The 27540-nt window shown below is 40.7% G+C and overlaps 6 protein-coding genes across 11 annotated transcripts in view; 1 reads left to right on the top strand and 5 right to left on the bottom strand.

Annotated features, from left to right (window-relative positions):
* The window catches only part of LOC139991532 (uncharacterized), a 233484-nt gene that overhangs the window by 6645 nt on the left and 199299 nt on the right, over positions 1 to 27540 (bottom strand). The window lies entirely within an intron of this gene.
* LOC139991521 (BLOC-2 complex member HPS3) lies at positions 934 to 4865 on the bottom strand. The gene is made up of 3 exons (XM_072011668.1): positions 1405 to 4865; positions 1200 to 1314; positions 934 to 1129 (listed from the first exon to the last, which is right to left on the bottom strand). Exons 1-3 carry the CDS (start codon positions 4615 to 4617, stop codon positions 948 to 950), a joined length of 3510 nt encoding a protein of 1169 aa, XP_071867769.1. The 5' UTR covers positions 4618 to 4865; the 3' UTR covers positions 934 to 947.
* LOC139991543 (leucine-rich repeat-containing protein 51) lies at positions 5257 to 8161 on the top strand. 3 transcript variants are annotated; one of them, XM_072011725.1, is made up of 3 exons: positions 5257 to 5388; positions 7463 to 7536; positions 7626 to 8161. In XM_072011725.1, exons 1-3 carry the CDS (start codon positions 5369 to 5371, stop codon positions 8105 to 8107), a joined length of 576 nt encoding a protein of 191 aa, XP_071867826.1. In that variant the 5' UTR covers positions 5257 to 5368; the 3' UTR covers positions 8108 to 8161. The 3 variants fall into 3 exon arrangements, with proteins under 3 accessions (XP_071867826.1, XP_071867827.1, XP_071867825.1); XM_072011726.1 differs by lacking the exon at positions 5257 to 5388 and adding an exon at positions 6618 to 6752; XM_072011724.1 differs by lacking the exon at positions 5257 to 5388 and having other exon boundaries at positions 7123 to 7536.
* Borr (borealin-related) lies at positions 5721 to 6736 on the bottom strand. The gene has a single exon (XM_072011719.1). The coding sequence runs from the start codon at positions 6734 to 6736 to the stop codon at positions 5876 to 5878; it is 861 nt and encodes a 286-aa protein (XP_071867820.1). The 3' UTR covers positions 5721 to 5875.
* Positions 8645 to 10321, bottom strand: LOC139991536 (cyclin-L1-like). Its single transcript, XM_072011715.1, has 4 exons — positions 10027 to 10321; positions 9742 to 9926; positions 9067 to 9651; positions 8645 to 8972 (listed from the first exon to the last, which is right to left on the bottom strand). Exons 1-4 carry the CDS (start codon positions 10255 to 10257, stop codon positions 8726 to 8728), a joined length of 1248 nt encoding a protein of 415 aa, XP_071867816.1. The 5' UTR covers positions 10258 to 10321; the 3' UTR covers positions 8645 to 8725.
* LOC139991517 (uncharacterized) lies at positions 11115 to 22041 on the bottom strand. Of its 4 annotated transcripts, none has more exons than XM_072011658.1 (6): positions 21323 to 22041; positions 16834 to 16985; positions 16670 to 16760; positions 16473 to 16576; positions 15853 to 16271; positions 11115 to 15468 (listed from the first exon to the last, which is right to left on the bottom strand). In XM_072011658.1, the coding sequence occupies exons 2-6, from the start codon at positions 16946 to 16948 to the stop codon at positions 11881 to 11883; spliced, it is 4317 nt and encodes a 1438-aa protein (XP_071867759.1). In that variant the 5' UTR covers positions 16949 to 16985; positions 21323 to 22041; the 3' UTR covers positions 11115 to 11880. The 4 variants fall into 4 exon arrangements, with proteins under 4 accessions (XP_071867759.1, XP_071867760.1, XP_071867763.1 ...); XM_072011659.1 differs by lacking the exon at positions 21323 to 22041 and adding an exon at positions 20712 to 20910; XM_072011662.1 differs by lacking the exon at positions 21323 to 22041 and adding an exon at positions 19878 to 19899.

The raw sequence follows: 27540 nt of genomic DNA, 5'->3' as shown, positions 1-27540 counted from the left end.
AAAGTTACATATAATGTAACATTCAGAAAGTGATGAAAATACATTATAGGATCAACAAATGTAATAAAAAGTAACTACCTTAGCAATACGTGATTTCCTAAACACATGCCACCCCGCCCTTAGCGGTTAAAATATAAACAATTTTTAACAAATTCTTAGAAATATTCAAACAGCAGTCAAAAATACAATGATCGTTACTACAAAATTTCTTAGTTCAGTGTACAAAGCAATCTATTACGTTAAATATTATATATAACATTGTAAAATTTTAATATCTATATGCTTGGTTCTCTGTATAAACTTTTCATAATTATGATTCAACTATTTCATTAGCTAAGGGAAAGATAACATACGTCTAGATATAATACAATATATCTATATAGAACATTTCAACAATCAATAATAGGTGAATTAATTTTATCTATAGTATTTGTCTTTAGTTTCTGACAATTTGTTATATATAATACAACTTTTTATCCATAAAAAATCTTGTGCGTGACCAAGATTTTAATCAAGATCGAGCATTTTAAATAATCGCATTAAAATAAATGTGTACTTTTAAAAATATTATACAAATGAGTATATTCAATAACGATTTGTAAATTTATAGTTATATTCAATAAGAAAAAACACCTATATAAATGAAAAAGGTGTCTGAAATGTGAGATCACAGAGATAGAAAGTCACTAGTTACGTTAAACGCCAAGTAATTTTAAGCAAAAAGTTATAATTTGTGAAAGTCGTGCCATATGAAAAAGTATCGTTTTCAATAAATTCGATTAAGTATAATTTGTTTCGAATCTATTTTCTCTAGAATGTATAATTTTCGTGCAACACAATTTTTTGTTGCGTTTAGATCATATGTTTTTTTTTTCTCTATAATTGAAATAAAATTGGACCTATGCTATCATCAAATGACGATAAAATTGATCAGTAGAAATTAGCGCTCACAATTTTAAAGTCGATAAAAGTTGTTGTCCAGTTTCTATTATTAAAGATTTAACATGTTCGGCGTGCATAATTTGATTACACATTTCACTGCATTTTTGAAATGTTATTACATCATCTTTTGGAAGAACACGATGTAAACTTTTTAAGGACAACGTATGTGGTAGATAATTCAAAATTGCTAAAACGATAAAAAGTATATTATAATACAATTTAATATACTTCAGCATAAATATATTGAAAAAATTTACCTTTCATAATTTGCGTGTATAAACACTGCAATTCTTGTCGAGAGTTCGATACAGCAATCTTATTTTGCGTTAACTCGATTAAATACTTCCATTCAGAATCTTTAGTATACATGTCCTAAATTTGTAACACAATTTTATGAGATTCAATCATAAAAACAAATAAAAAATACCGTAAAAGTAGTGGATTGAAATATATGGTATTTACCTTTGCATACTGCACAATAACTTGAGGACAATTATCCATTAAAAGTGTTGTTGCTTCTTCAGTATTTTGAATGCACAACGCTTTTAAAGATAAACTGCCATCAATCTCTTGTGTTTCAAGAAATTGCTTAACTTCATATAAGCACTCATTTGGTATAAAATCACAAGATAATACAGACTGTAATTTAAACAATTCCGTTGATATAGTTTTTTCAGAGTCAGTCTTATCAATATCAGTTAAATCTTTTAGATCGCTCACATTCAAAACTTTTTGATAATCTTTCGCATACGGTGGCATCCCGTTTAGATAGTGAGGTCTAAACTTCACAAATATGAAGTTATCATAATTTTCTTGTACGTTTTCTTTATTTTCTATTTTGTACACTTTTGTTTGTGTTAACTTTCCTAAGTATGATCGTACTAGTAGCTTAAAAGCTTCAACCAAAGCGAAATCCGTGCGTATTTGATTTTTATTTATAACAGACGAATCTATAATCAATTTTGTACTAAAGTAGTTGTGAAGATATTTTTCGAGAAATACTTGTAATGTCATGGCTGCATTATGCCCATCTCGTCCTACTCTTGATGGTAAATATTCTAAAAACACCTGTATAATTTGATGAAGAGATAAGATTCCATCCTCTTCGATTAATTGTATTAGAATTTCAGCAAAGGTTGAATTTTTCTGACGCATTAACGTTCCAGCGAAATCTGAGAATGTGGGAATCATTGGACTTCTCTTTTTCATCGCCGTCATATCAAACAACAGGTCCCAGTGCTCTAAAACTATTTTCTTGACACATAATGCTGAGACTGGTTCAAGTACTTTCTCTGCTTGGTCTTGTTTTTCTGCTTGTATGTATAAGAGTGCCAAAGCTAACTTGACTAATTCGTCCGTTTCATATAATGACAAAAGATGTATTAGTTTTTCTGTAGTATATTCTCGTAATACGGGACTACTGAAAATCAATTTCAATAAGTCTGGTTTCTTTAATTTACATATTATTTCTACAATATTAAATCCTTGGAACAAGGCATCTGCTTCCGGACCACTTTTCATCGTGAAAAGTATATCAGTTAAAAACGTAACGAGACCCGGTGCATCTTGACTTGATTTCCTAGATAATACTTCTGAAGGTTTTAAACCCGACATTTTATAATAGGGTATACAGAAATCCCAATCTGAGTCATATTCAGAACGAATATAATAGTCTCCAAGCAGCGCACATGATTGATTATACAAGTTCTTCAATTTCAATCCATTTTTATTTGCGATATCATCAAATTCATTAATGTCTGAGCAATTATACACAGCGTCTTTAGCTAAACGTATCAAAGCATGAGCCTCTCCTAACAAATGTCGGTATGTGCTAGGACTAGAAGATTTATGACTCCTCGCTGCGTTTAAAACATCATAATACAAATTTTCCAATTTAGGTAAAATTAAAGAATACAAAGTCCAAGAGTTTTCTGCTTTGGCTAAGAGGATTAGATAATTTTTGCTATGTAATAATTTCTGTATCCCCAGAAATGGCCTTAATCCTATTAAACAAACAGGCTCAGAGACACTGGGGCATGTAACTCTTACATTTTCTATATCATTAGACATTCTAGCAACATGATGAGATAAACGTAGCGTGTAAGATTCAAGACCAGCTTCAGTCAATGCATGCAAAGCAGTATGCTCCAAAGCTACGTGATTAACAGGTGCAGTAAATGGATAAGTAGTTAAACATGTTGCATCGGTAGGATTTGAGCTAGTAGCAGAAAAATGATAAAGATATCCTTCTTGCAGTGTGCATAAGAAGCAACTTACGCCCTGCAAATATGTATATTTATCTGATCTGAGGATTGATTTTTTTAAACAAGAAGTATTACACTCCTTCCTCATATATAATGGCTTCAATAAAGAGCAGCTGAACAGTTCAGAACTTCCATCAAGTTTATTATTAGCTGCCATTACTTTAAGAGACAATAAATTTTTTATTGTATAATTTTCTGACCATCCTAAATCAGGAGAATTCGTTTTAATTATAATCCTTATTTCTGATGGGTTTAATACGAAAGGACTTAATGCATGCCCAGGTCCTGCTCTTTCCAAACTTATAGATGGTAAATTTATAGTCAAGGGTTGTGAATTTCCATCTACAACTTCTTGGTCAATTAATCTTTGTAATTCATCCCTTTCATTATACACTAAATGATCCAAATTTATAACAGTGTCATTATTATTAGATTTTATTTTTCTGAAATCTCCTGTCTCCAGTTTACTCCATATACTTGTTTTGGAACTTCTATGTCTCCTACCTTTAAATTTTGTACTTATTCCACTAGAATCATTGTTTTCTGATACAATAAAGTGCAGATCTTGATTAGAACTTTTACATTTTGAATTTATTCCTTGCAATATTGTGTTATCATCTTGATTACTGTTTTCCACAAGGGAGGAATCAGTAGATATAGATGTTTTATCAATAGATGAAGAGTTTGTGGAAGTTAGAGAACTCAATTGATCAATATCTTCATACATTGAATTAGTCAATCGAAAAACACATAAATTTGTTTTATCCATAATCGATATGAAATCTTCAACAATTTCCATGTGTGTAGGAGAAAATGAAAAGCCTAAGGACCATGGTCGAGCCTCAAAATCTATAAACTTCATCTTTGATACTTGCTGTGTTTCAATTTTAAATTCATGTAAAATAGCACTATTTCCGGAAGCCACTAGGAGGTTGCCAGTACTTTGACAGCAAGCAATGAGTGTAGGTTGCACATTTAATGGCAACTCTATCATTTCTAAGCTATTCAATGGTCGATTTAAACTTGGAGTAACACGCCCAGCTATTCTAGCACGCATAGGTTGACTTTGATCTTTCACCATAGCCCAGTTAACATAAATTCTAACAAAATTATTAATTGTTTTCCCTGTATGATTATTAATGCTTGCATCTCTAGATAATTTTGATTCTAACGTTACAACATAATCTTCTTTGGTGCAGTGCACCATTTGATTAATCATATCAACTGTTGGAAAAACAGTATGTAGTTTAATATCAGACATCATCAATTCCCAAACTTCGACGCAATGAGTTGACAATGCTAGGAGTAGCATTTCATGTCCAGATGCATTTGCTATACAGCTTGCAGTTGGCTCCTCAATTTGAGTGATATTTTGCCCCAGAAAATTATGTACTGTGATTACACGCACCATGTTGAATTTTGTGTTAAAACAGCTCTTTAAACATACCTATTTTATGTATGAAAGAAAATTACTATATCTAATTATAGTAAATTGATCACCTTTGCAACTAAATTGAACATGAATTCAAGTTAATAATTATTTTGTTTAAATCTGATATAAAACCTATACTTTTTTACATTACTACATGATGTGATCGAACAATATTTAAACATGTAAATTATTATAAAATTCGTTGAAGGTTATTTTGCATTTTTAAACTATTAATACACAAGTTACTTGCGAAATGTGTGACAGAATAATAAGTTCGTTGTTTTTTTCGAAATCTTTCAATATCAACGAGATATAATATATAGAATTATATCACCGAAATATCGCTTTCTTTCTGCTCCGATTAATAGGTATATATCTTAGATAGCCTAAAAATCCGTGTTAACGAACTCAACGACGCGTACTTTGACATTTCTAATTCATGTTTTATACATTTAATATCTTCATTATGTGACGAACATTGAATATTGAAAATGACAAATTACGATAAAGTACGAGAAAACCAACTAACGTCGTATGAAAATGAGCACTACGATATTTTATACATGATTTTGTACAATCTAAAAACACTACGAATATCACAAAGTAGAAGAATGCACATATAGCTCGTTCGTTTGACAGATCTTTTAGTACGCGCATGTACAGTAATGGTTAGAATATAATCGTGCTACATACGCGCTCTACTAGTTCTTGCCCGCCAAATGCGATAAATATGTTGTTTCAAAATGTAAGGTAATTATAAAATATAAAATGCAAAAGAACTTTGTCCAGAAATAGCTAAAAAAAATATAAAACCGAGTAATCTAAATATTAATTTTTGTAACGATTCTTTAAAATATATCCTATAATGAATTAGGTATGTTCAAATTAAAAAACCACAATTCATCTTTTAATTTTTATTACATGAAAAATTATACATATACATGCATTGTTATCATATTGGTCTGATTTTAAAATATTAATTTTCTTATTCTATAATCATATGTTATATTAATTAATATGTTATAAAATTATCATTATCATAAGGTATAAAAAGATTGCAACAAATGCTAATCAAATATATATTAAATGAACATATAATAACATTTATTTCATTCGTTATTTGCAGTAAAATTATGACACAATCCAAAAGATACTTTGATCTAAAATCAATTTCATTGACACGCAATGACAACACGAGAAATGGATCCTATAAAAATCTACCTTATGATTATCTTAATTATTTTGTTGAGATAACTTTCTCAATGTGACTTTTTAGAGTTTCTAGCTGTTTCATAGTTTCTGCATCTAATGTAGGAATGTGTGACATACGTAAACCATCATTAGGTAATAAGGACATAACATTGCCATTACGTAAAGGTACATTAATGTTAGCAATGTCTTCTTGAATAACTGCAGAAACCAATAAGGGGCTACCTTGCATGCTAAGAACCATTTCTCCTTGCCTTGGTCGTCTTAATACATTTAATGGTGTGTTAGGTTTTATTTTTGGAGTTACAAGATCAAATTCATTGAACCCAGGTTTTGTAGCAGCAGGAGTTCTAAATTTATCAATTTTCATAGATTCCTTGATATCTTTCCTTGTTGTCTTCCTTATAGTTTCTTGATTTATTTCACTAAGCTTTATTTTACTATTTCTTGAGGTACTACGTGTTCTTCTAGTAGTAGGAGGTGCGACTTTTTTAGCTCTTGATGTACGTGTTGTTGTAACACCTTCAGTAACGTATCCATCGTCTGTCCCGCTAGTAATTCTTTTACCAACTTTCTTTCTTTTCTCCGTTGGAAGCAATCTTATTGAACGGTCATCGACGGACGACGAAACTTCATTACAATTTTCTTTCTCTTCGCCAGCCTCACAATTGAGTATCTCGCCAAGAGTCATCTGTCGTATTTCAGTCGGAAGCCGAGATAAGGTAACATCAACAAAAGTTTCAAGACCTTTTATCGCCATTTTTGATTCTGCCTCCAGCTTAGATATTCGCAAATGTGCCTGTCGTTCAAAATCTTTGATTAATAAGTCACTTTCTTCTGCAGAGTGCCGTTCTTGTTTTGGTTTCCGAACATGTTTTGTGCGCGGCATCTTTAGCAGGAAAAAAGTAAGGAATATAACCAAACTGCTTCTTTACTCCTTCTATCACACGTGGTTTATTCAAGCTTAAACTAAATGTGAGCTTACATATAAATAGTATTCACAAATTCCTTGTTCGTTTGACTCACATTAAAATGTTTTCAATCTAGCTTACCGCCGTTAACAGTTTATAATTCGATAGCGATGATTATAGAAAAGTACAGAACGACAAAATGGTTAAAGAATACGTACAAAGTGCAACCTGTCGCCGTTTACACGTATTACATTCTATGTGTTCAAAAATACGCTTCAATCAGTGTACTCAGTTCGATTTAAATTACGCGAAGAAAAAAACCCGCGTCAAATTTCTTAGGTTGCATATTATTTTATCTCTCATAATTATGAACTGTTAAAGTAGTTAAATTTATTCATAAAGTTATATAAGTAATCAAAATTATTACTTTTTGTTTTAAGTTATATACATAATGGATATATATTTACAATAATTATTGGATAAATGACTATCTATATAAAAAATTATGGAGACAAGAATTTTAGACGAAGAACGAAAGTTTTAGTAATGATATTAAGAATTGGCAAATAATTTCAAGTGAACGTTTTGTATACATTCTTAATATTAATATTGGCATAGTTTCTCCAAAAATTGTCAAGACCTTATCATTCAAACATTAAAATGGACACTACCATGTATTATGAAAAACCACTTTCTGATTATAGACGAAATGAACGGCAAGAGATGTTGATAGCTGCTCCATTAGACTTGTCATTCAAAAAAGCAACCACAATGAATGGTATGTTAGTAATATGATGGACTATTAAAATGATATATTTTCTGAATTCAAAGATAATATTAATAAAAATTTTTATTTTGTTACAAGAGAATTGGCAAATAAACGTCCACAAGCAGTACGAACGGGTAAAATTCCGTTACGAACAGCTGCAGATCGTTTTGTAACATGTTCCTTGTGGTTAAGCAATAATTCATTGACATCAATGTTCGGATTTGAAAATCTTGCACAAAAACTTCTCGATGATCCATCGCACCTTAGTTGGCTCGATCTTTCTTTCAATGAGATAGAACAAATTGCTGATGACATTACACATTTTCCGAATTTAAAAATTTTTTATTTGCATGGAAACAATATTTCGGATATAAATGATGTTGTAAAATTGAAAAAGTTATCAACTCTTAAATCTTTAACGCTACATGGAAATCCCATTGAAAATCTTCCATATTATAGAGGATACATCGTTCACATTCTTCCACAATTAACCACGCTAGACTTTTCAGCAGTACTATCAACTGAGAGGAAGAAGGCAGCACCGGCTGGATTTTACAAAATAATATATGGTAGTACATGAATATAAAACTTTATTTTCAAGTTTTGTATTAAATACACGCCTTCTTAAGTATCATTACTTGTAATATTGTTTTAAAATGTACCGTCTTCCTTGAGGTACATGCGACTTAAATTCTAGATTTAAAACCTACTGTTATCATCATTAAATTAACTCAAGATATCATACAATAGAATCGATTGTTCTATTTAAATTGTATTTTAACCCATTTGCATATCATGGTCCTACTTAAGAGGACTGGTCCCTATCACCGCGCGCGGTCGGTCGTAGGTGCAGTAAATATCCGAATTCTTCATGGAATTTATCGAAAATTTACCGTTCAAAACGATTGGTAGATAATGTTATCTCGTAAACATCGTATCTTACATTCTTTCTAACAGAGAAAAAAAGTATTGTTTAGATTAAAATGGAAATAAAAAAGAACAGTCGCAGCGCGCGTAATAATCCGCGCTTGGTTATAGAAGACAGTCGTCCGATTGCGTAATAATCCGCGCTTGGATGCAAATGGGTTAATCAACAGAGGTTAAAAAAGGCCCCGTATTATATTACAAATCGAATATAACTTGTTCACGTAATTGCAATATTCCTTTTTGTAATATACGTGATAGTCTTCTCATACATTCAATGTCGTCTGTGCTTACTGCGGTGTTTACTTGATTTTTCTACATCTCTATCTCGAGATCGACTACGCGATCTATAACGACTACGTGATGATTTATGACTGCCAGATCGTCTTCGTTGAGCCTTTTTCGGTTTTCGAGATCGTCCATGACTATGACTGCGAGATCTGCTTCTACTATGTTTCTTCCTCTTGGAATGCTTTGTTCCTTCACCTCTAGATGGTGAAGTACTTGGTGATTTTGATCGCCTAAAATAAAGTAAACATGATTTTGGACATTAACATATACAGACATTAATTACATTTTATTACTTTATTTTCTCATTCTTTCGTGACATCATACCTAGGTGACTTTGTTCTTTCTGGCACAGCATGCGTACCACTGCGGCTAATGAATCCACCCCAGGCATTATGATGTTTAGGCAGTGGTGGGCTAGGTGTGTGACTATCTACATCCCCACTTCTTGCTTTGGTTCTTGCTTCCTCGTATTGTCGACGAAGTTCTTCTACTCGTTTCTCTAACTGTTCTGGCTTAACATAAGGTCGGAAATAAAGTCGTAATATACGACGGCAAACATCTCTAATAGCAGATTCATTAACTTTAAAAAGAGAAAACCAAGCAGGTGACGTAGGTAGAGGTAATTGTAGCTGTCTTGCTCCCAAATATACACATGCACAAGCAACAGTTTCTGGTTGATGTCTTAAGAACACATCAGACCTTAAAGAATCATTCATATAATTCCAACATTGTTGCATTAAAGCCTGATTTTTTTCATGTCCTAGTACTTGTAAATACATAACAATAATTTTGTGAGGGTGTTTTACATGGACGCAGAAACCTAATTCCTTTAAGACTCTCCTTTCAGATTTAATTACTTGATTCTTTAGGGCTACATAATTTTGATCAAGTATTACGGGTTGTATTGGTCTAAAAAAAAAAAAGAGAACAAGTCTAGTATATTATTGTTATTCATATATGTAAAATTTAATAACATTAAAAACAAAGAATCATGCTTACTTTTGACTGGAAACTTGTTTTATGTGATTAAACACATTGATAACATCCCTGATACGTCTCGGGGCCTCTTCGATTTTACTAGCTAAACAAATACAACCCATTGCAGTTGTTTCCATATTATGTCTAACCAACGATTTACTGTAATAAAATCGTTGAAATATTACTTGTCCTGTGGCCATTGCAACCTATTCAAAGAGATAATAAAAGTAGAGACTATGTGTTCCGAGGTTATAGAGGTTATGGCGTTTACAAACATTTTGTTTACTTGTGAAAATAATTACAAACCTGAGGTAGTTTCAGTAAAATACCAGCAGTCTGTATCAATTCGCATCCTAATATCCTTAGATCGGTTTCAGTTTCTGCATCCAATCCGTCTAAATGCGACGGCGTCGAGTTAAGTTTTTCATCAGGTAAAAGACAATTTTGAAGTGTTAATACGATTTTTCCATGAGCTTTCGTATTAACAGTTGCCGTAGTTTTTGCCGGTATCGTAGAATTTTCTTTTACGTTACTCATTTCAACTTATACTAATTAAGCAAAGAAAACGTATGCAATGACGTACTTGCAATAACGTTGCAAAAGTTAGTCTGCCATTTTCTCCATTTTCATATCACCGACACATTAAACCTATGTATGTTTATTTCAAGAAGGGTAATGCATATAGAATTTGTTTATTCTCTGGCGCTACTGTCTACTTTTGGTAATCAACCAAAGTTTTATTCGACTTCGTCAAGCATTTTTATTAAAAAATACGTTTCGTATTATTCGAAATGTGTATTAAATTATTTTATTTCTACGTTTTTTGCTTTGGAAAGTTTGAAATATAAAGTTGTAGAATGGTAAAATATAATTGGATATAAGACTTGCATATCAAATAAAAGTCAAAATATTGTATTCTTTCCATATTAAACATCCCGGGAATCGGTGAGTGTCTTTTTATATCTGTAGGAATATTGTAAATATTCAATCCGAACAATCATTACGCGACGCCATGTTGTAAAATGCCCGCGCAATTTAAAGTATTTGATATGTGTATGACGTTCAGTTTTCGGCGAAGGGTAATAAATAGAACTATAATGATTTTTAGTTTAAGTATATAATGATATATTCTTTTGTTATTACATGTCAGTTTCTTGTCGTTTAAAAATCAACATGCATGCAATTGTGTTTTAAAATTTGAACGATGTACATTCACACGAATTTTCGATCGATTAAAATTGAATCTTACAAAGTAATAGGATTTTGCGCACATCTTGTAAGGATATCAGCGCAATAAATATATACATATAAAGAAATAATATATATAATATAATACAGTCGCATAACATAACAATTATTATACAACATATACATAATAATAACTCATAGTAAAACGTAACGCAAAAGTAAATGATGAAATAACAACAGCATAGATATCATTCATACGCTTCGCAAATAATTGTATCTAGTTTCTTCGATTTCTTTTCTTTCTTAATTTCGGTCCCTCTGTTTCTTATTACGTACACGTTTTATAATCCTTAAACGAATAGGAAAGCAAGTTCGGTATCGGCTATTCGATTTTTCGTTGTGCTGATTAGCTTTGCGTTTCGCGTAATTAATCATGGAGTTTGAATAATCGAAAATTAAAATCTTGACAACGAATTTTTACACAATAGCGAGGTACTTCGATGAACGTTCTGCTTCCGCATAATCATAGTGTGGACCGAAGTAGGAACAATTTTCATATTAGAAATAAAATCAATCTACGAATAATATCGATCATATTTGATAAACATATTTTTGTCCATTAATCACTTAAAATGATATTTTTAGTTGAAATCGAGCGACTCGTAGAACATTGTTGTTTCGACAAAACAACTACACATATGGATGAAATTTCTTGAGGGATGTATGGCCTTAAAAAATTTGAAAAAATAAAATTTCCAGCATCTGTGCTGTATTTTCCCTGTATTGTACAGCATGCGTATGCCGTATTCCCCTAATAAGACCTTAAAGCATTTCAATTATTTAGAAATTGGTACTCGTATCCACGCTAAGAGTCATTCGATAATATTACAATGGTATCTGGCAGTGATGTAGCTGATGTATTCTTCGTTCAAACAGGAAGTGTTCGATTCATCCTTAAATCGATGCTTGTATTTACGATGATTCGGCAACGTCTGTTCGAGATTTCGATGACACCTCGTTATTTAAACGCGTTGCATCGTTGCACGCGAGTTGGCTCTCGATCTTTTCCGATCCCCTGCTATCCATTTTATTCTCTGATTTGATCGACGCGTTCAAACTTTTCAAGAAGTTGCCTAAGTGTTCCGCAGCTATCGGGTTATTTGCCCATTCGTTAGAAGGAAACGCAGCCAGCAACCTTTTTTGAAACATCTCCGAAGTCAATTGTTTCGTAGCTGGTTGCTTGGTGGAAGTTTTGTTTTCGTTATCGTTCGTCGAGTCTTCCGTGACGTTATTCTCAACCTTTGTCGAATTCTCCGATGATTTGACCGTATCTAACGTTTGCGAGGGAGAAGGACATCCTTGTTCCACCGTGGTGCAGCTTTTGCCTGAAGGACTTTCGATAGTTACCGAGCTAGAGTCTGGACTAGCAGGCGATTTGCTACTCGATACCTCCGCACCTACGTTGTTCTTCTTCGTTGGACTCGGTGCAGGTAGATCACTGTCTATTCCATTGGAAGCGGTGTTCATATTATTGGTATGACCGCTGGTAGTTTCGTTAATCGTATTCGCATTGGTATCTCCAGGTGGTGGCGATGGAGAAGCCGTAGATGATACTCTTGGACTGGCTGCTTCGCGATGAGGCGTCTGTCGTGACGAATTGTCCGGTTCCTTTCTTGTATCGTTACTAGTTTCCAAATTAGAATCACGAGTCGCCTCGGTAGACGTTTTGTTTTCGTTGTTCACGTTGCTGTTATTGGTAGCTCGCGGCGAGTATCGATTATTAGCTTCCGCGGCTGACGAGTACTTGGTTTGGACGGACAATTGTTGACCAGACTCCGTGGAGTCGAGAGATTCGTTACCGCGAAACACAGATGTTTTACTAATCTCATTCGAGACAGATTTGTTTATACACGTTGATTTATCGTTCGATTGTTGTTGTTGTTTAGTTATCGCAACAGCCAAAGGCGCTACAGACGATCTTACCGGTTTCACTGGCGCGCATTGGGCAGCTAGATGACTTTTCCCGGATACATTAGCGTTCATATTTCGATTATCGTTGTTAGATATGGTGGAATTCGCGTCCGTCCCTCGAGGTAGCCTTAGCCTTGCGTCTGTCTGAAACTGCTGAAGATTCGGTGCTTGGCTCAAAGCATACAGACTTTGCAGACTGGGAAAAACGGATGAAAGATTTGTGTTGTACCTGCTGTTGCTTAAAGGACTGGAGAATCCAGGAGCGTAAACTGGTGTTCTCGAAGGCGTTGGAAGCGGACAATCGTTCACTCTATGCGCTGCTGGAGTCAAAGAACCTGGTGGTGCACGATAATATCTATGGCCACCAACGAGCGTTACAACTTGTCCCTGATCCGAGATGTTCGGCATTTCTCTGATCGTCGATTTTGCTTTAAGTTTCGTCACTGGCTGTGGTATTCTTAACGGATGTATGTCCATCTTCTTCCCTCCGCTGAGATCCAAAATGTCTCTCGATTCCTGGTCCCTTTCTCGTTTAGCGGACGAAGCCTGCCGTTGTTGGTTCGCATCGCGTTCCGATTGCTTAGGCTGTCTTGGTTTCGACGGTGCGGGCATTCTAATCTGTCCCGTCTTCAAGGCTTTCAGCACTCGTGGATCGACCGATCTATCGTTAAGAGTTATACTGGGACTTACTTTTCCCAGCGTATTCTTTCGATTATCTTTGGGATCATTTGGTTCGGTAAATGTAGCATTGTTCGCGGGTGATTTTGGCGCTGTCAGAGTTATACTGAGGCTCGCAGGAATGTTCAATCCGCAACCGTCTAATATATTCCTTGTGTCGTTGGAAAGTACCGGAGTCGGCGAAGCTTTCGAACTTGGTGTCGTGGGTGCTCGACTAGGACCAGCTTCTGCGACTATGTTCGTGGCTCGTTTCGCCGAAATAACGTGCTCCATTGGAAGTTTTCGAGGTGACTTGGCGTTGTTTTGCACGACTGCAGGCGGATGTACTTGAGTTTGCTTCTTCGGCACTTGGCTCGAAATATTCTGTTGCTTCTTTCTCTTGATATCGAGAATCGGTAGACCTGGCGGACATTTCCTTTTCACAGCTCCCGCGGGAACTACCGGTGGGTCGTTGGAAAACGTATACACGTCCATCTTCGCGGGATTGCTATTTACGTTGATGTTCATACCTACGTTCGTATTCTTCGAGTATCCAAATGTGCACATATCCACGTCACCGCACTGTTTATTTGCATTCACTCGCGCGTTGCCAATTCCGGCCATACTGGCAACCCGTTTATTCGCACTCGCAGCGTTTCCACTCGCATTTACCCCAATGTTCTCGTTGTTGCTCTTATTCTTTGAGTTCTCATTTACATTATTCAAAGTTTCTGTCGCTATACCGTCCTCCTTCTTCGACGTGGCATTGCCCTTGTTTCGCGTCTCATTCGTCTCATTGTTGGTATTCGCTTCGTTAAACTTAGAGGGAGACTCTAAAGACATTTCGGTTGCTGACTCTCTGGCTGTTAACTGAAAACCTTGGAGGAACTGTTTCTTCTCCTGTTGTTCCCCTGGTTTCTTTTGTATACTCTTTAACGCGTTACTGGTCACCGTCTTCTCAGGGACAGATCGTTCTACGAAAGTTACCCTTCTCTTTTGTTTCTCCTGCTTCTCTGTCTGACGTTTCTCCTTATCTCTGTGAAGCTGCTGAATCACTAACGAATCAGGGTTATCTTTTTCAACCTGACCGCAATGCAATAACACGTTGCTGATAACTTTCGGCTTGCTCGGACTCGAATTGTTCGGCGTACATTGCTTCAACGTGATTTTCACTCCGTTCGAATTCTGACCGTTGCCTATACTCACGACACTAAATTCTGGATTCGATGGTTTCGTTTCTATGCTCCTAGCACTCTGTTCTTTCGAATTCCAACTACCTGGCGAACTCCTTAAGACTTCGTACCTTCCGTCTGGATTCTTCAATATTTTAATAGGTGTTTTAATTTGTTTAGTTTCGCTATTTGACGCGGACGTAGACGTAGACGTAGACGTGGACATGGACGTGGACATGGACGTGGACATGGACGTGGACGTGGACGTGGACGTGGACGTGGACGTGGACGTGGACGTGGACGTGGACGTGGACGTGGACGTGGACGAGGCAATCGTGTCGGTTGCCGTCGTCGTCGATGTGCTATTTGTCGATGCTACAGAAACCGTCGTCGATGTGCTATTTGTCGATGCTACAGAAACCGTTGTCGACGTTGCGCTTGTCGACGTTGTTACCGTACTCGACGGTTGTTCCTCTTTATTAGTCGCTTCCTTGGTTTCATTCGTGGGCGCTTGATTCTCGTTCAAGACTTTGCTCTGATTGTCCAACGCGGGTTTCTCCTCGGTATCGTTCGAAAGCTCTGTTTCCGGCTTAGATTCAATACCGTTCTCAGGATTCTCCGAGTTATCGTCATCCCGTGTTACCGCGTCAACAGGAGGCAAACTAGCACCTAAACCTGGCGTGGATGGTCTGTCGTGAGGAGGAGCCTCTAATCTCTGCTCTTCCAACGCTACTCGGTAAAAAAATCGCATCGGTGCGTTCTAAAAATAAAATTGTCAAACGTTAGGAAAGAGTAGTCGAAATATTCGTAATCGAACTATCCAGGAAATCTTTTGAAACGTTTAACACGTTGCCACGTGACACGCTGGCTTCTCACAATATATCGCCGCGATTTATAGTTGACAGAATACTTCTAAGTATTATGGCTATTAGATAACGTAATTGACGCGTCAAGAATGTTCGCGTTTCATCGATATAGAACGATGCTTTGATGCTTTAATTTGGTCGAACCAACTAAATCGAATTTCGCGTACCATCGTTTTGTACCTTGAGCACATTTTTACATCTCGAGAGAAGCGAATTTTACAGCGTGCCAACCAATGTGTTAAATTATTCGATAATTGAAATTGGCTATTATAGTTTACCCTTTTCCACGCGTAAATGTAAGCGACGTCCATGAGAGTCCAGTGTTCCGGGAGCGGGGCACGTCGATGGCAAATTTCGATGTTGTATCTCGTCATATCGACGCTGTATTTCAAAGCTAGGAATTTCTTTAAATGCGCGATAGTCACAAGTGCCGGACACTGAAGGTAGCGCCTGTTACTTGTTGTATTTGCGCTATGATTGCCAATGCCGTTGCTATTGCTATTATTACTACCGTTGTTACCGCTATTGCTTTGACTGTTGTTCGCGTTGTTGGTATCGTCGTTGGTGCTAAGAAGGATGGTCAGAGGATCTGCCCCGGGCGGTAGATATTCTAAGCTTAAGCTAACTGCGTCTTCTGGAGCGAAGATCAACCTTCCGCTCACGTCTTCTCCGCGTTGTTCCGGTGTCGCTAAATCCGCTGTATAAAACATTTACATATTGAGATAATTTCCAAGAAATACAGGATGTGTAAATACGAAACGTGAGACGTAACGCGCGTGTATTTCAAAAATCTTGGCGGACTTTGACACGGTTTTGCAACACGGCTACGAATTATTTTAATTCGCGACGCTATTGAGATACACGTGCGACGTAATCGAATCGCAAGGAATAGCCTTACCATGTTCAGGATGTTTTTTGTAAAATTCCCTTCTCCTGCGCATCTCTTTGTGATACAATCCGGGTACCAATTTGTACACGATATCTTGCAACGCCTTGTCCGCTCTGAAAATAAAAATTATTCGGTCAAGAAATAATCCTCGTGGATAGAAAATTTGGCAATGTTTGAAAATCAAGGCCAGTCGTGCGGCAATTTACTTGATGTTCGGCTTGGCTTTGTTGAGAACATGTTTGCAAGAAGGACAGTGAGCTTCCCTGTTCAGATGCTTCAGGATACAGCTTCTACAAACTAAACATCGAAAAACCAACGTATCATTATCCGTTCCACAGAATATAATTCCAGTTCCATTAAATTTACTTACACGAATGTAAACACTCGACGACGGTAGTCGCGTCTATAAGATATCCTATGCACAACGGACAAATAAGGTAGGGGTTCACCTCGCGAAGATACGTCCTTTTACCCATTCCCGACATTTTTCTTATTGCGCCACCGAATTGTCGGTGATTGTACCTGCAACGATAAACACAGTTTCATGTAATACCTTCGACATAAGTCGACAACGTGGAAAACATCAATCTTGCGTCTATCCACAAATACAGTAATTCGTCAAAATCTTAAAGGAGAATCTTGGTCGTGGAAAAAGCTAGTGTACGTGTAGATCGCTTTGCCGGCATTGTATCCTCGTCATCTCGAGAAATTAGAATACCAAATGCGTTACATACTCGTCGTGCTCGACCGTTTTTCGAAAAGTCAAAGTATCATCAAAAATGTCGATCTCGATACGGGCGAAAATTTTGGCTTAAAGCGCGAGAACAAATTTTATGTAAAAGAACGTACGAGTTTGAAAATATTAGTCATGAAGAACTTTCATAAAACATTTTGATACTTGGTCGGTACTAGAGAGAGAGAGAGAGAGACACACGGTCTAACACGATAACACGACGAACGTTATTATATCGATCGAAAGTAATCTGAAGATGCAAGTATAAAAGTTGCAAGGTATTTAACGCGATATACATCTTCAGATTTGTTTCAAACTTTACCGATATAATCGCGATAGTTGGATCTCGTAACGCTGATCGTAAGAAGTTGCTACAAGTGTTCGAATACTTTCGTAAGCTATAGCACGCGTAATTTTACGCATCTCGCGCGTTATTCCTCGTTCCTTGATCAACGAAACAAACGAATTAGAGTCCCGAATGTATATTTATCGTTACGCGCTAATCTCCTTCGAAAAGTATCGGAGGAAATCTTGCACCCGTGATGGTTTCTATTCGGTAAAAAAAAGAACAGGGAATCTCGGTTTATGTAGGAAAACCGCATTAGAAGAAGCATTTTTTCTCCATCAAAATGGAACTCACGTACCTATACTCTAACTCGTACTTCGAACAACGAAACAAATAGATTAGAATTCCAAATGCGATATGTATTTATCGTTATGCGGTGTTTTCTTTCGAAGAGCAGCTGGCTCGTCCGTGAGCGACGATAACGAAACGTTCACGACGATAATTCGCTAGTTTCGCAGATAAATCGCATGACATAGGAAACGGTTGGGCCGTGTCACAGTGCTTAGTCCACTTTCCCGAAGGTTCCTCAGGTAGCTAGAATCCCGTTGCCTCGTTCTCCCCTCCATTTAGGTTTCAACCACCCGTAGGTATACGGGTGTGTTTTATCCTCGTGCTTTCTCCCTGTCTCGAAATTCGTCCTTTCGGTTTTTCCACTCGCCGCATGACGCGGTGAAACCGCCAAACAGCGAGCCCCTTACCACGCGAATGAAACGCGTGTGCACCCTGTGCGTCGAATACCTGAACGTATTGATCGAATATCGTGGTATTTCGCAGGGAGCCAGCGATAAGTCGGTTAGGCGCTATCGCTATCGTTGCCAAGAAATTAGCCTCGCTCGTTTCCAGATCGTTCTGCGAATCCTAAGCGTCTTGGCCGGTCTTCGTGTACGAACGAGATCTCGAGGACGGGACGATATGGCGGAGAATTACGTTCGATTCTTAACGTGGCTCGTCATTGCGTTTGCCACGGCGAATCTACACGCGTTAACCTGTTAAACGGCGTGTCTCCTAATCACGTTGTTCAAAATTAACAACGAAACGACCAGCTGAATCGAAGAAACTGTAACCTTCGTAGGTAAAAAGACGGGGCAAATCTAGATAAAGATATTATTCGAAGGACGCGTCAATTCGTCTTCCCCGGTCAACAAGTTAACGACGTCGTTTCACTCGGTCGTTACAGAGATAGAAACTAAAGAGGATCTTTAAATTCTCTGAGTCTGTTTCTCTCGTTTTATCTCGTCCTCTGACATCTCGTCTCTTGCGGATCTCCTAAGTTCTCGTTCGATCGTTCGCGTTCGTTTGCGCTTGGACACTTTGCTGCGACTATTCTCCGAGTGCAGCACGTGTCGCGAATGTAAGGGACGCGCCTAAGTAAAGGCCTGTACACAACGATCGGATCGATCTTCCGAACGAGATGCTATTAGACTTTTCCAAGCTACGAACGACCACGGTGTGTTCGTAAAGGAGAACGATCGTAAATAAACGAGCATCCAGCGCATTTATCCCCGTGGATATTAATTAAGATTATTTAAATAGCGAATCGGCCCGCCTTGGCTACACGTCACGCGTACTGCGGTGTCTAGTATATCGGTGTCTATTTATATCGAGCTGCTCGGTAAGAAGAGAAATTCTCAAATGGCGTCGCAAGTGGCGATAGCAAGAGGGATAATATCGCCCCGAATCGAAACTAATATTCGACGATGATCGTGAAACTTTTACACAGCGAAGGTAAAATAGACGCGTCGACGATTTTAACGCTGATGTTTGCCATTTCGAGTTCCGAACGTTCTACAAGGTGTATCGGAAAGTTTGTAGTTTTCTTCAAAGTTGCAGGACGATTATTTGTCACGATCGTTCGACGGCCGATGAATTTGGATAAATTAGAAATTATAAAACTAATTCCAAGATGTACGAATACGTTTGTTCTAAACTTACACGAAGAATCAATATCTATCGATACAGCATGATGTAATACGATGAATAATTCACCGTTGAGATGCTTCGGTGGATCTGTGCGAACTGTACGCTCGTAATAAATATCTCGTGACAATGTGATAAATGACAAATCTCGTGTTCTATGTACGTTTTCAAATTCGCTTCAAGCTTGTCTGTAGCGGTTAAATTTCGTTGGAAAATCAAAGAGTTCCGAGCAGAAATTAAAGACGTTAGAGGAGGTATTCTTAAAGAGAGACCAACACGGACACAGATTCATTTTCACAACGAGCCCTACGATCGTTACGATTTAAAATACTACTTCGATCGTTTTTCACGCTATGAGATATTACATACGAAAAGAAGAATACTTGCGCTCGCTCGAGATCTTTCAGAACGTTCTTACCTTTTTGGTAGTCGTTTCGCGACACGTTACACGTTGGTAAGACGCGCTAGAAGGAGTAAAACGAGGAAGCTCGTTAAGAGATCGTTCTTCCAACGGAATGCACACGAGCGTGCCCTCGTTTTGGATCTCTCATTTTCTCTTGCAAAACTTTAGTAGTCTTATCAGGCGTTACGCGCGTTACAGATTAGACCCCCAGCTGCTCTCCGATCCCTCTATCGTCGCTTGTATAGGCTCGTACCCCGAGAAAGGAGAGTAGGGAGACGACGACCCTACTGTGCGGAAGACCGTGATTCGAAGTAACCTAGCGACCGTCTACAGAGATCGCGAAAGAAAGGCATTCGATCGGCCAGCCGGTCGTTCAGGGAAAAAGAATTCTATGCTCTCGAAATATTCGAGGCTCGCGAACGTTCGTCTCCCTTTGTGAAATTCGTTGCGGGACGCGGTGGAATCGAAAACGATTGGGCAATCGCATATTTTCGATCGATTTGTCAGCGTATACGATAGGCGCTGCGTTGGATCACGCGACGGTACAAAGTTTCTAATTGATGAACCGCGAAACGGGAGATTCGAGCAAAAGGTCTTCGAACTTGATTGCATCCGTCGCTTCGGCAGGAATTTCCCGCCTATTGTTCCCGTTGCTTCGGTATTCCGCGTTTCACGGCGATCTGGTTGTCGAGGCAGCCAGCTGATTAATCAGTAAAGACACGTTTCCTCGTGCATCGTAGACGACAGAGGGGTTCGCGCGATCGCAAATGCGACCGTGCCGCGACGAAAGCGGCAAGACGAGTTTCTTTTTTTTTTTTTTTTTTTCTCAGTGAAAAGCTTTACCGTTACCTTCGATTTCGGACAATAGCGTACTGCTAGGGTCTGGTGTCCTAAAAGGCGGGCAGAAAAGTCGGCGGATAGACGGACGGACGGAACAGGGAGCCGACAACACTCCTCTCGCGTGCTAGCTAACCGCCTGAGAAACCGGCGATGTTCACCGAGTCGATGTTTATTCCATCGTCGCGCGTATCGCGAACGCATACCGAGCGATTTCGTCGAGGACGAAAGAGGAGGCAGCGCGAATATGAGAAAACGCATAAATACACGAGTTGGCGTACGGGAGCGAGACAGCGCGTGCTAGTCGAAGGAAGACGGAACAGCCGCAAGAGGATAGAAACGAGGAGAGGAGCAAACCGAGTAGTAACCGAGAGAAAGGGAGGGGAAGAGCGAGAGCGGGACAGAAAAAGAGAGAAAGGAGGGAGAAAAAGATGGAGGAAACCGCCCTCTCCGTCTCTCTCTCGTATTTTCTTTCTTGTCTCTCCGTCTCGCTCGCTCCTTTCCCCTCCCTGTTTCTCCCTGTTGTTTCTCAGCATTCAACCGGCGAGTAGGTCTACATGCACACAAGCGTATTTGGTGGAAAGCGCTATATCGGGTGATAGAGTGTGCGTGAGTGTACTTACGTGCGAGCATGCGAGCCGTATGTGCGGCAACACGCATACGAGAATCGGAGTAGCTAACGCTATCCTCTATGGTAGTGGAGCATACTGGCCGCGTAAGTACACAATGCGATGCCGTATCGTTGGTGGTCGAACGATAGCGTAGAGGAAACGCGATGTTGGTACTAGGTTTGGGTGCGAATATTCACTTCTTCTTGAGCCGAGATGCGGCTTGTCCAGGCAACAACGGCGACGTCGCGTGCTCGATCTGTACGCGATTTCGCGACGTACGATCAGCTTCCCTGGCATTCGAGTAAGCTCTCGACGGGATTTACTTTCACCTTACCGCCGACCGTACACACCAGCCTCCGAAACTACGACGGCACAGGCCTGTTCAAACTCTCGGGGAGGGGGGAGTTGAAAAGAAAAATAGTCAAACGATACGCGATATCGAGCAGTACCGACCACAACGGCAACGATGACGATCACGACCACGACCACGACCACAACCACGACCACGACCACGACCACGACGAAGACAACGACGATGACGGCGACGGCAACGACAACGGTAACGACGAGTACACTACTAGTCAGGAATACGACGAGTCCGTACAAAGGCGCCGCCGAACAGTGTGCGGCGTTTTATGGAACTAAACCGCGGAAATGAACGACATCGAGCGTAAAACGGTCGCAGCAACGCACAAAACACCGAACTGTACCGCGACTCACGCCAAACTAAACTGAAACCCCCAGTAGGATATGCCCTTCTCCTCTCTTGCCCCTCAATGCCAGTCCCTGCATCCCTTTGCCGCGCTCCCCTTTTGCGCTCCATCTTCACCCCCTCCATACTCTTTCTCTCCTGTCCTCCAGGCTCTACACGCTCCTCGCTACGCCTGCCGTTTCGTTTTACTCGTCTCTTCTCTTCTCTACTCTTCTCCCTCTTCTCGTTTCGTCTCCTTGTCTCGCTCCCTTGCTTCGACTCTTTCCTGCCCCTTTGCGAGTACACCGTGTCTCTGCACGGCTGTTCGCCTCGCTAGCCTCTGCCTAGCCTGCCTGGCCTGTGTCGGCTTGGCTCGCTCGACTCGTCTGCTTTGCCTGCCTGCCTGCCTGCCTGCCTGTCTGCCTGCCTGCCTGCCTGCCTGCCTGCCTGCCTGCCTGCCTCGTTGCTTGTACGAGTCGTTTTTCTCTTCACTCCTCTATGCGCGCTTCTGGCCACCCCTCCTCTCTCTTACGGAGTGGTACGTACCGACACTAGTGCACTACATCGAGCACACCAACGAGTCGACTACTCCCCCTTCACCCCATCGAGGATCGCGTCGCGTTACCAGCCGGGTTACGAACTCCCCTCTATTCGTACACCGATACCTCACCCTTCTCGTTCGCTACCCCTCTCTTCGTACGTTCTACGCGTTTCCTCCTCTCTTTCTTTCCGCGTATCTCTCTGATCATTCTCTTTCGTTTTACCGCGATCGCAGAAACGACCCCCTGGCTCGCCAGCCCCGATTCTTCGCATCTCTTCTTCTTTGATCGTTCTCCTTTATCTCGTAACCTCCAATTACAGCGCGCCAGTAACGGAAATCGGTACTCGAGACTTCGGGGCCAGATGGATTTCCGCGTATGTTTGAATAAAAGCGCGATAAACCCGTTTACGTTGGAAAACCAGTGTCGGTTGGCGTGCACTCACCGCGCTACCGACCAATGGGCCACCAATCCCCCGGATAAAACCAGACAGATTACGAGGAAATCCATGGACTTTTATTAGGGATGTTAATTTCACGAGCGCCGAGTGTCACGATACGTTGGTCATTCCAGTGTCAAGTACCCGGTATTTATTTCATTTTAAAAATGTAAAATGAAATAATTTTCCGCGAGATTTTACGACGCAGTGTCCATTTTCGATTTGTAAAAGTACCTGCCTGTCTTTTTCCACGAAACCGTTTCTATCGCGAATCTCCGCGTGTACGTCGATGATGAGCGTTTTCGCGTTTGTCACGGCAAAATTTTTCGGAACCTACCATCTAGATTACCTAGTAGCCAGTCTTCCATCGGTTAAGAACTTTGAAATTGCACGTCGCTAAAAGAAAAAGACGCGGAACAATTTTTTTTTAAAAAGTAACGAGTATCGTAAAATGTCTTATTCATTCTGTTCTGGCTTCTCGATTAACAACTCCGTCTCCCGACTTGATGTTAAAAGTTTCTTTCTTTACGCATTCGTCGAAAGATCAACAGGACAAGAAATTTAGGAAGAGGTTGTGTACTCGACCTGGGAATTTAAAAGGAAAGGGATGGTTTTAAAGGACGGTGGTTTTACGAGTATGCAGAGACAAACTGCAAAAGGAAGACCGGTTCAAAGTTCAGCAATAGGCATGGAAATTGACGGACAAACGATTCTATACAATTTCGTGCTACCTGGGTCGGTAATAAATTTACTCATTCTGTCTGTCCAGAATTAGCAGTATTGTTTACCTTGGGACATAGTTGTTTACCTCCCTGTCCGTATGATTAATCCGAGGAATCTCTGTCCCGCCACGATGACGTTTATTGTAAACTCCGCCATTTTGGTCCCTTCCGAAAATAAGCGTAGGTGTATCAGCATCGTAATCTAATCTAGTTTCTAATGGTAGCGAAATTGGCCAACATTTAATCACACGTCCGTATCCTTTTCTTACCGTGTCCAAACTTCGCAGGCTATTGTTACCTAGTGTTCGTACACTTTCGTGCAACTTTTCCATTTACAATAAAACTTCGTTCGCATAATTTCTAATTTACATAATTGGAATTGTCATAACAGGATTCCACCGATTCTCTCGACTACTTATGATATTTCGTTCGTGTAATAGGACTTCACGTTCGAACAAGCAAATACTCGACAACTTACTTGCCGACTTGAGCTGTTGTTACGGTGGATAGAGTCAGAACGACAGTTTGTCCGAACGTTTGTTTTCTGGTAATAATCGTAGCTTTATTCTTCGATCGGACGTCATACACGAAAACGCGTTATCGTAGAAGACGAGAGGCAAAGTTCGGCTCGCACAGGTCTTGAAGGACCGAAAAATTTTGAAAGCAAACTCGAGATAACGGTATAGTTCGGTCCCATCGGCTGGTTGCTTGTTTGGTCTAACAATTTGCGACTTTTCTGCTCCGGGGGGTCAATTTTCTTACGATGAACGAAGGTTCGAACGTCGGCTTGGGACAGGGACAGGCGACAGGCCATAAGTTATCGCGAACACATGCAAATATATCGGTTTTCGAATCCCGTTCCCATCTGCGTACCTAAGTGTCCGAATGCGAGTCTTCGTGTGCAAGTACAGCGTACAGATCTCCGTGACGTGCACCCGCTCGCTATTTGCACGTACGCCGCGCTTGCGCCGTCGAATAATCTTTCAATCCGCCAACGCTTTCGTCTCACCAGGAACACCGGTGGACGTCACCATCCTCGAGATCATCGTTAAAAATCCAACGACGTTGACCTTAGAAAAATGTATCGCTCGGCAGCAGCGCGTAACAGTTTCGGCGGATGATCGGCGATGATGTCGGTAGTAGGACGATGTGAATTCGCGATATCGTTAAAACGGATCGCCAACGGTTGGAGATCCGATGATACGGGTCTTGATAATAAAATGGACGAGCATCTTGTGAACGATACACGCGGAAAACGAACGTTACGCAACGTGTTACGAAAGACTGGAGAATTCGGCTGGTTAGATCGATGAGAACCAAAATGGCGGTAATACAGCGGTAGTCGAAGAGTTGGTTTCGTAAGTTGCAAACGGAAGAGCTAATCGTTTCGAAAGTTTAGAACGTAGGTATGCGAGTACGATGTATTAAGACGAAGCCGGCGGCGTCGTCTTTGTCGAGCATTCAATGCACCGTGACAATATGCATAATTAATCTCTATGCCGAACAATGAGTACGTTCGCATTCGTGCACGCTGCATCGATGCGTTGCATCGCCTTTCTAGCGAAAGAAAGATTCCACCAACTGGATGTTACGGTACGCGAACGTTTTTAAATTCGCGGAGGGTCAAGGTTCGAGAAGTGCGCGAGGCAAGTCGGATTTCAGGGAAGAGATCGCCGGTGTAAAACCGATGACGAATCTCGGATGACGAGGAAATATTAATTACGGGCGTTTTTAATTACACCAGTCAGCTATGAGGCAACTAACAGCATACTCCCACCACGGCAATCGACCTTCCAATCCTGACACTCCCTGGGTGTACTTTAAGAACCGTTCCCCCTTCTACCGCTTCCCAAACAGTTGGAGGATGCCGACAAAAATATTCGCATGGTGCGTGTGCGTTCCCTTCCCCTCGAATCATCGAGCCCTACAGATCTCCCCTCTGGCATACATGGTTCGAAAACAGCGGCCGTAGGCTTCCTCCCGAAGCTTTCTCTGGAAGGATCCCTTGGAGGGCTATCCCCACCAGGAGTGCTTGGACGGATGGTCGGTCGTTTAGCTGTGGAACGCGGTTGGAATCACGAGCGAATGAGACGCCGCTAGATGGGCTCCGTAGCTGTCTCTTCCTTTGATCCTTTCTCCGCTTCCTCGGCTCGTTCTTTGTCGATCGTTCCGCGAATCGTTCCCTTCTTCGTGCATAGAACCTGTAGGTGATACGTGGGCGGCCCGATCTCAACATTTAGTCGGAGGATATACATTGGTATACGTATACAGGATCCCCAGTGAGCCTGCGCTGCGTTATCGGTCGATATACGCTTTTGGGAAATTTTCCACGTGTTTCGTGGAGCCGCGTGACGCCGATTCTCCTTCGTTCGCCTCCTGCTACTCCACCTATTTGCGTGTGCCGATCGAAAACGAGTCATTAAGGTTCTCTGCCACTCCCTCGTGCAATGTTTCGCGAACGAGGGTTGCTCCATCCAACTTGCCTATTTTATCATATTACCGATTTAGCAAAATCATTCGCATTCCGCGTATCTTTGAGTTAATTTTACCTCGCACCAACGATTCTCTTTACAGCCGTAAATCGTCGACATCTCGATTTACAACAACAGTGACCTTGCTGAAAACAGTACTTCCGAAAATATTTTTCACGAAAGCCAAGAAAACGATCCATCGATCGATTCGTTAACGCGTTCGAGTCCGCGGTAGGTGCCAGCGCCAGCCTGAACGGCGGCATCCTACGATCGCCTACGTGCAATCCTGTCGCAGACGGCCACGCCGTTTCGATAAACGGCCTACAAAGCCGTCGGAGGGGACGGGCCGATGCTTACATTCCCTGGAGCCCCTCCTGACATCGACTGTACGTGGGTACATTATTCATTCTCTACTACATTCGGCAGCAGGAGGGTGCGGACGAGTGTGTGCGTATCCCTCGTAGTCGATGACACGACATGCACTCGCGTCTTGTTTCTATGTGTGCCGTTCGTATAGATACGCGTGTACGTTTTCTCTCTTTTCCGACGCATCTGTCTTCCTCTGTCCCACCCTTCCCTTTCCTCCGTGTTTCTCCTTCTTCGTCTATCCTTCTACCTATACGGCCATCCTTCTTTCTCTTCGTTTACATCCGATTCATACCGTCTCGCTTGCGCTTTCCCCGCTTTCTTTTTTTACTTTTCCTATCCTCCCCTTCTTATCCCTCTGTCTCTTTCCTTCAGCCCCTTCTCTGTTCATCCACCCCTCGTCGGGTATTTCCGTCCCCCTTTTTCGTTTTCTTTCGCCTCTCTCTCTCTCTCTCTTTTATTCGTGTTCGATGCGAGCTTGTACGCGCAAACAGAAGCCAGTAAAAGGATAGCTCGGTGGGACGGAGGGCGACAAGGGCAGGCCACGACGGAACGGCAGGTTCGGTGGAGGGATCGAAGAGGTGGCGGCATTAGTGCGACCGACCGGGGCCACAGGGTGCGAGAAGAAAAGAGGGAGACCGAAATCGGAAGAGCATCAGGGAGAAAGAAGGAGAAGCGAGTTATTAGAGAGAGAAAGACGCGATTACCTCGATAGGCTGTAGCACACGATGCGCAGGGACAGGGTCGGTTAGGGCTCGGTGATCGTGCCATTATCCTCTATGGGGACCGACCTTTCGCCTCGTGTACAAACGGCTCGCTCTAGGCACGCTCACCCCTCTTCACTTCCGACGCTCACGACGCACTTCCCTGGGGGAGCTTGTAGCCAATCAGCGATCGAGTTTCCGTGGCCCGCGGCCGCAGGCTGACTCCACGTCTCCCGTACCTAATGTAGGTTGTCGAAGGTAGGCATCCTTTGTACCCTCCTTGTCTTCGTACCTTCGT

The sequence above is a fragment of the Bombus fervidus genome, chromosome 10 (assembly GCF_041682495.2).
Source record: "Bombus fervidus isolate BK054 chromosome 10, iyBomFerv1, whole genome shotgun sequence".
In the NCBI taxonomy this organism is placed as follows: domain Eukaryota; kingdom Metazoa; phylum Arthropoda; class Insecta; order Hymenoptera; family Apidae; genus Bombus; species Bombus fervidus.
The sequence above is the reverse complement of the archived record's forward strand: the minus strand, read 5'-3'. Positions and strand labels throughout refer to the sequence as shown.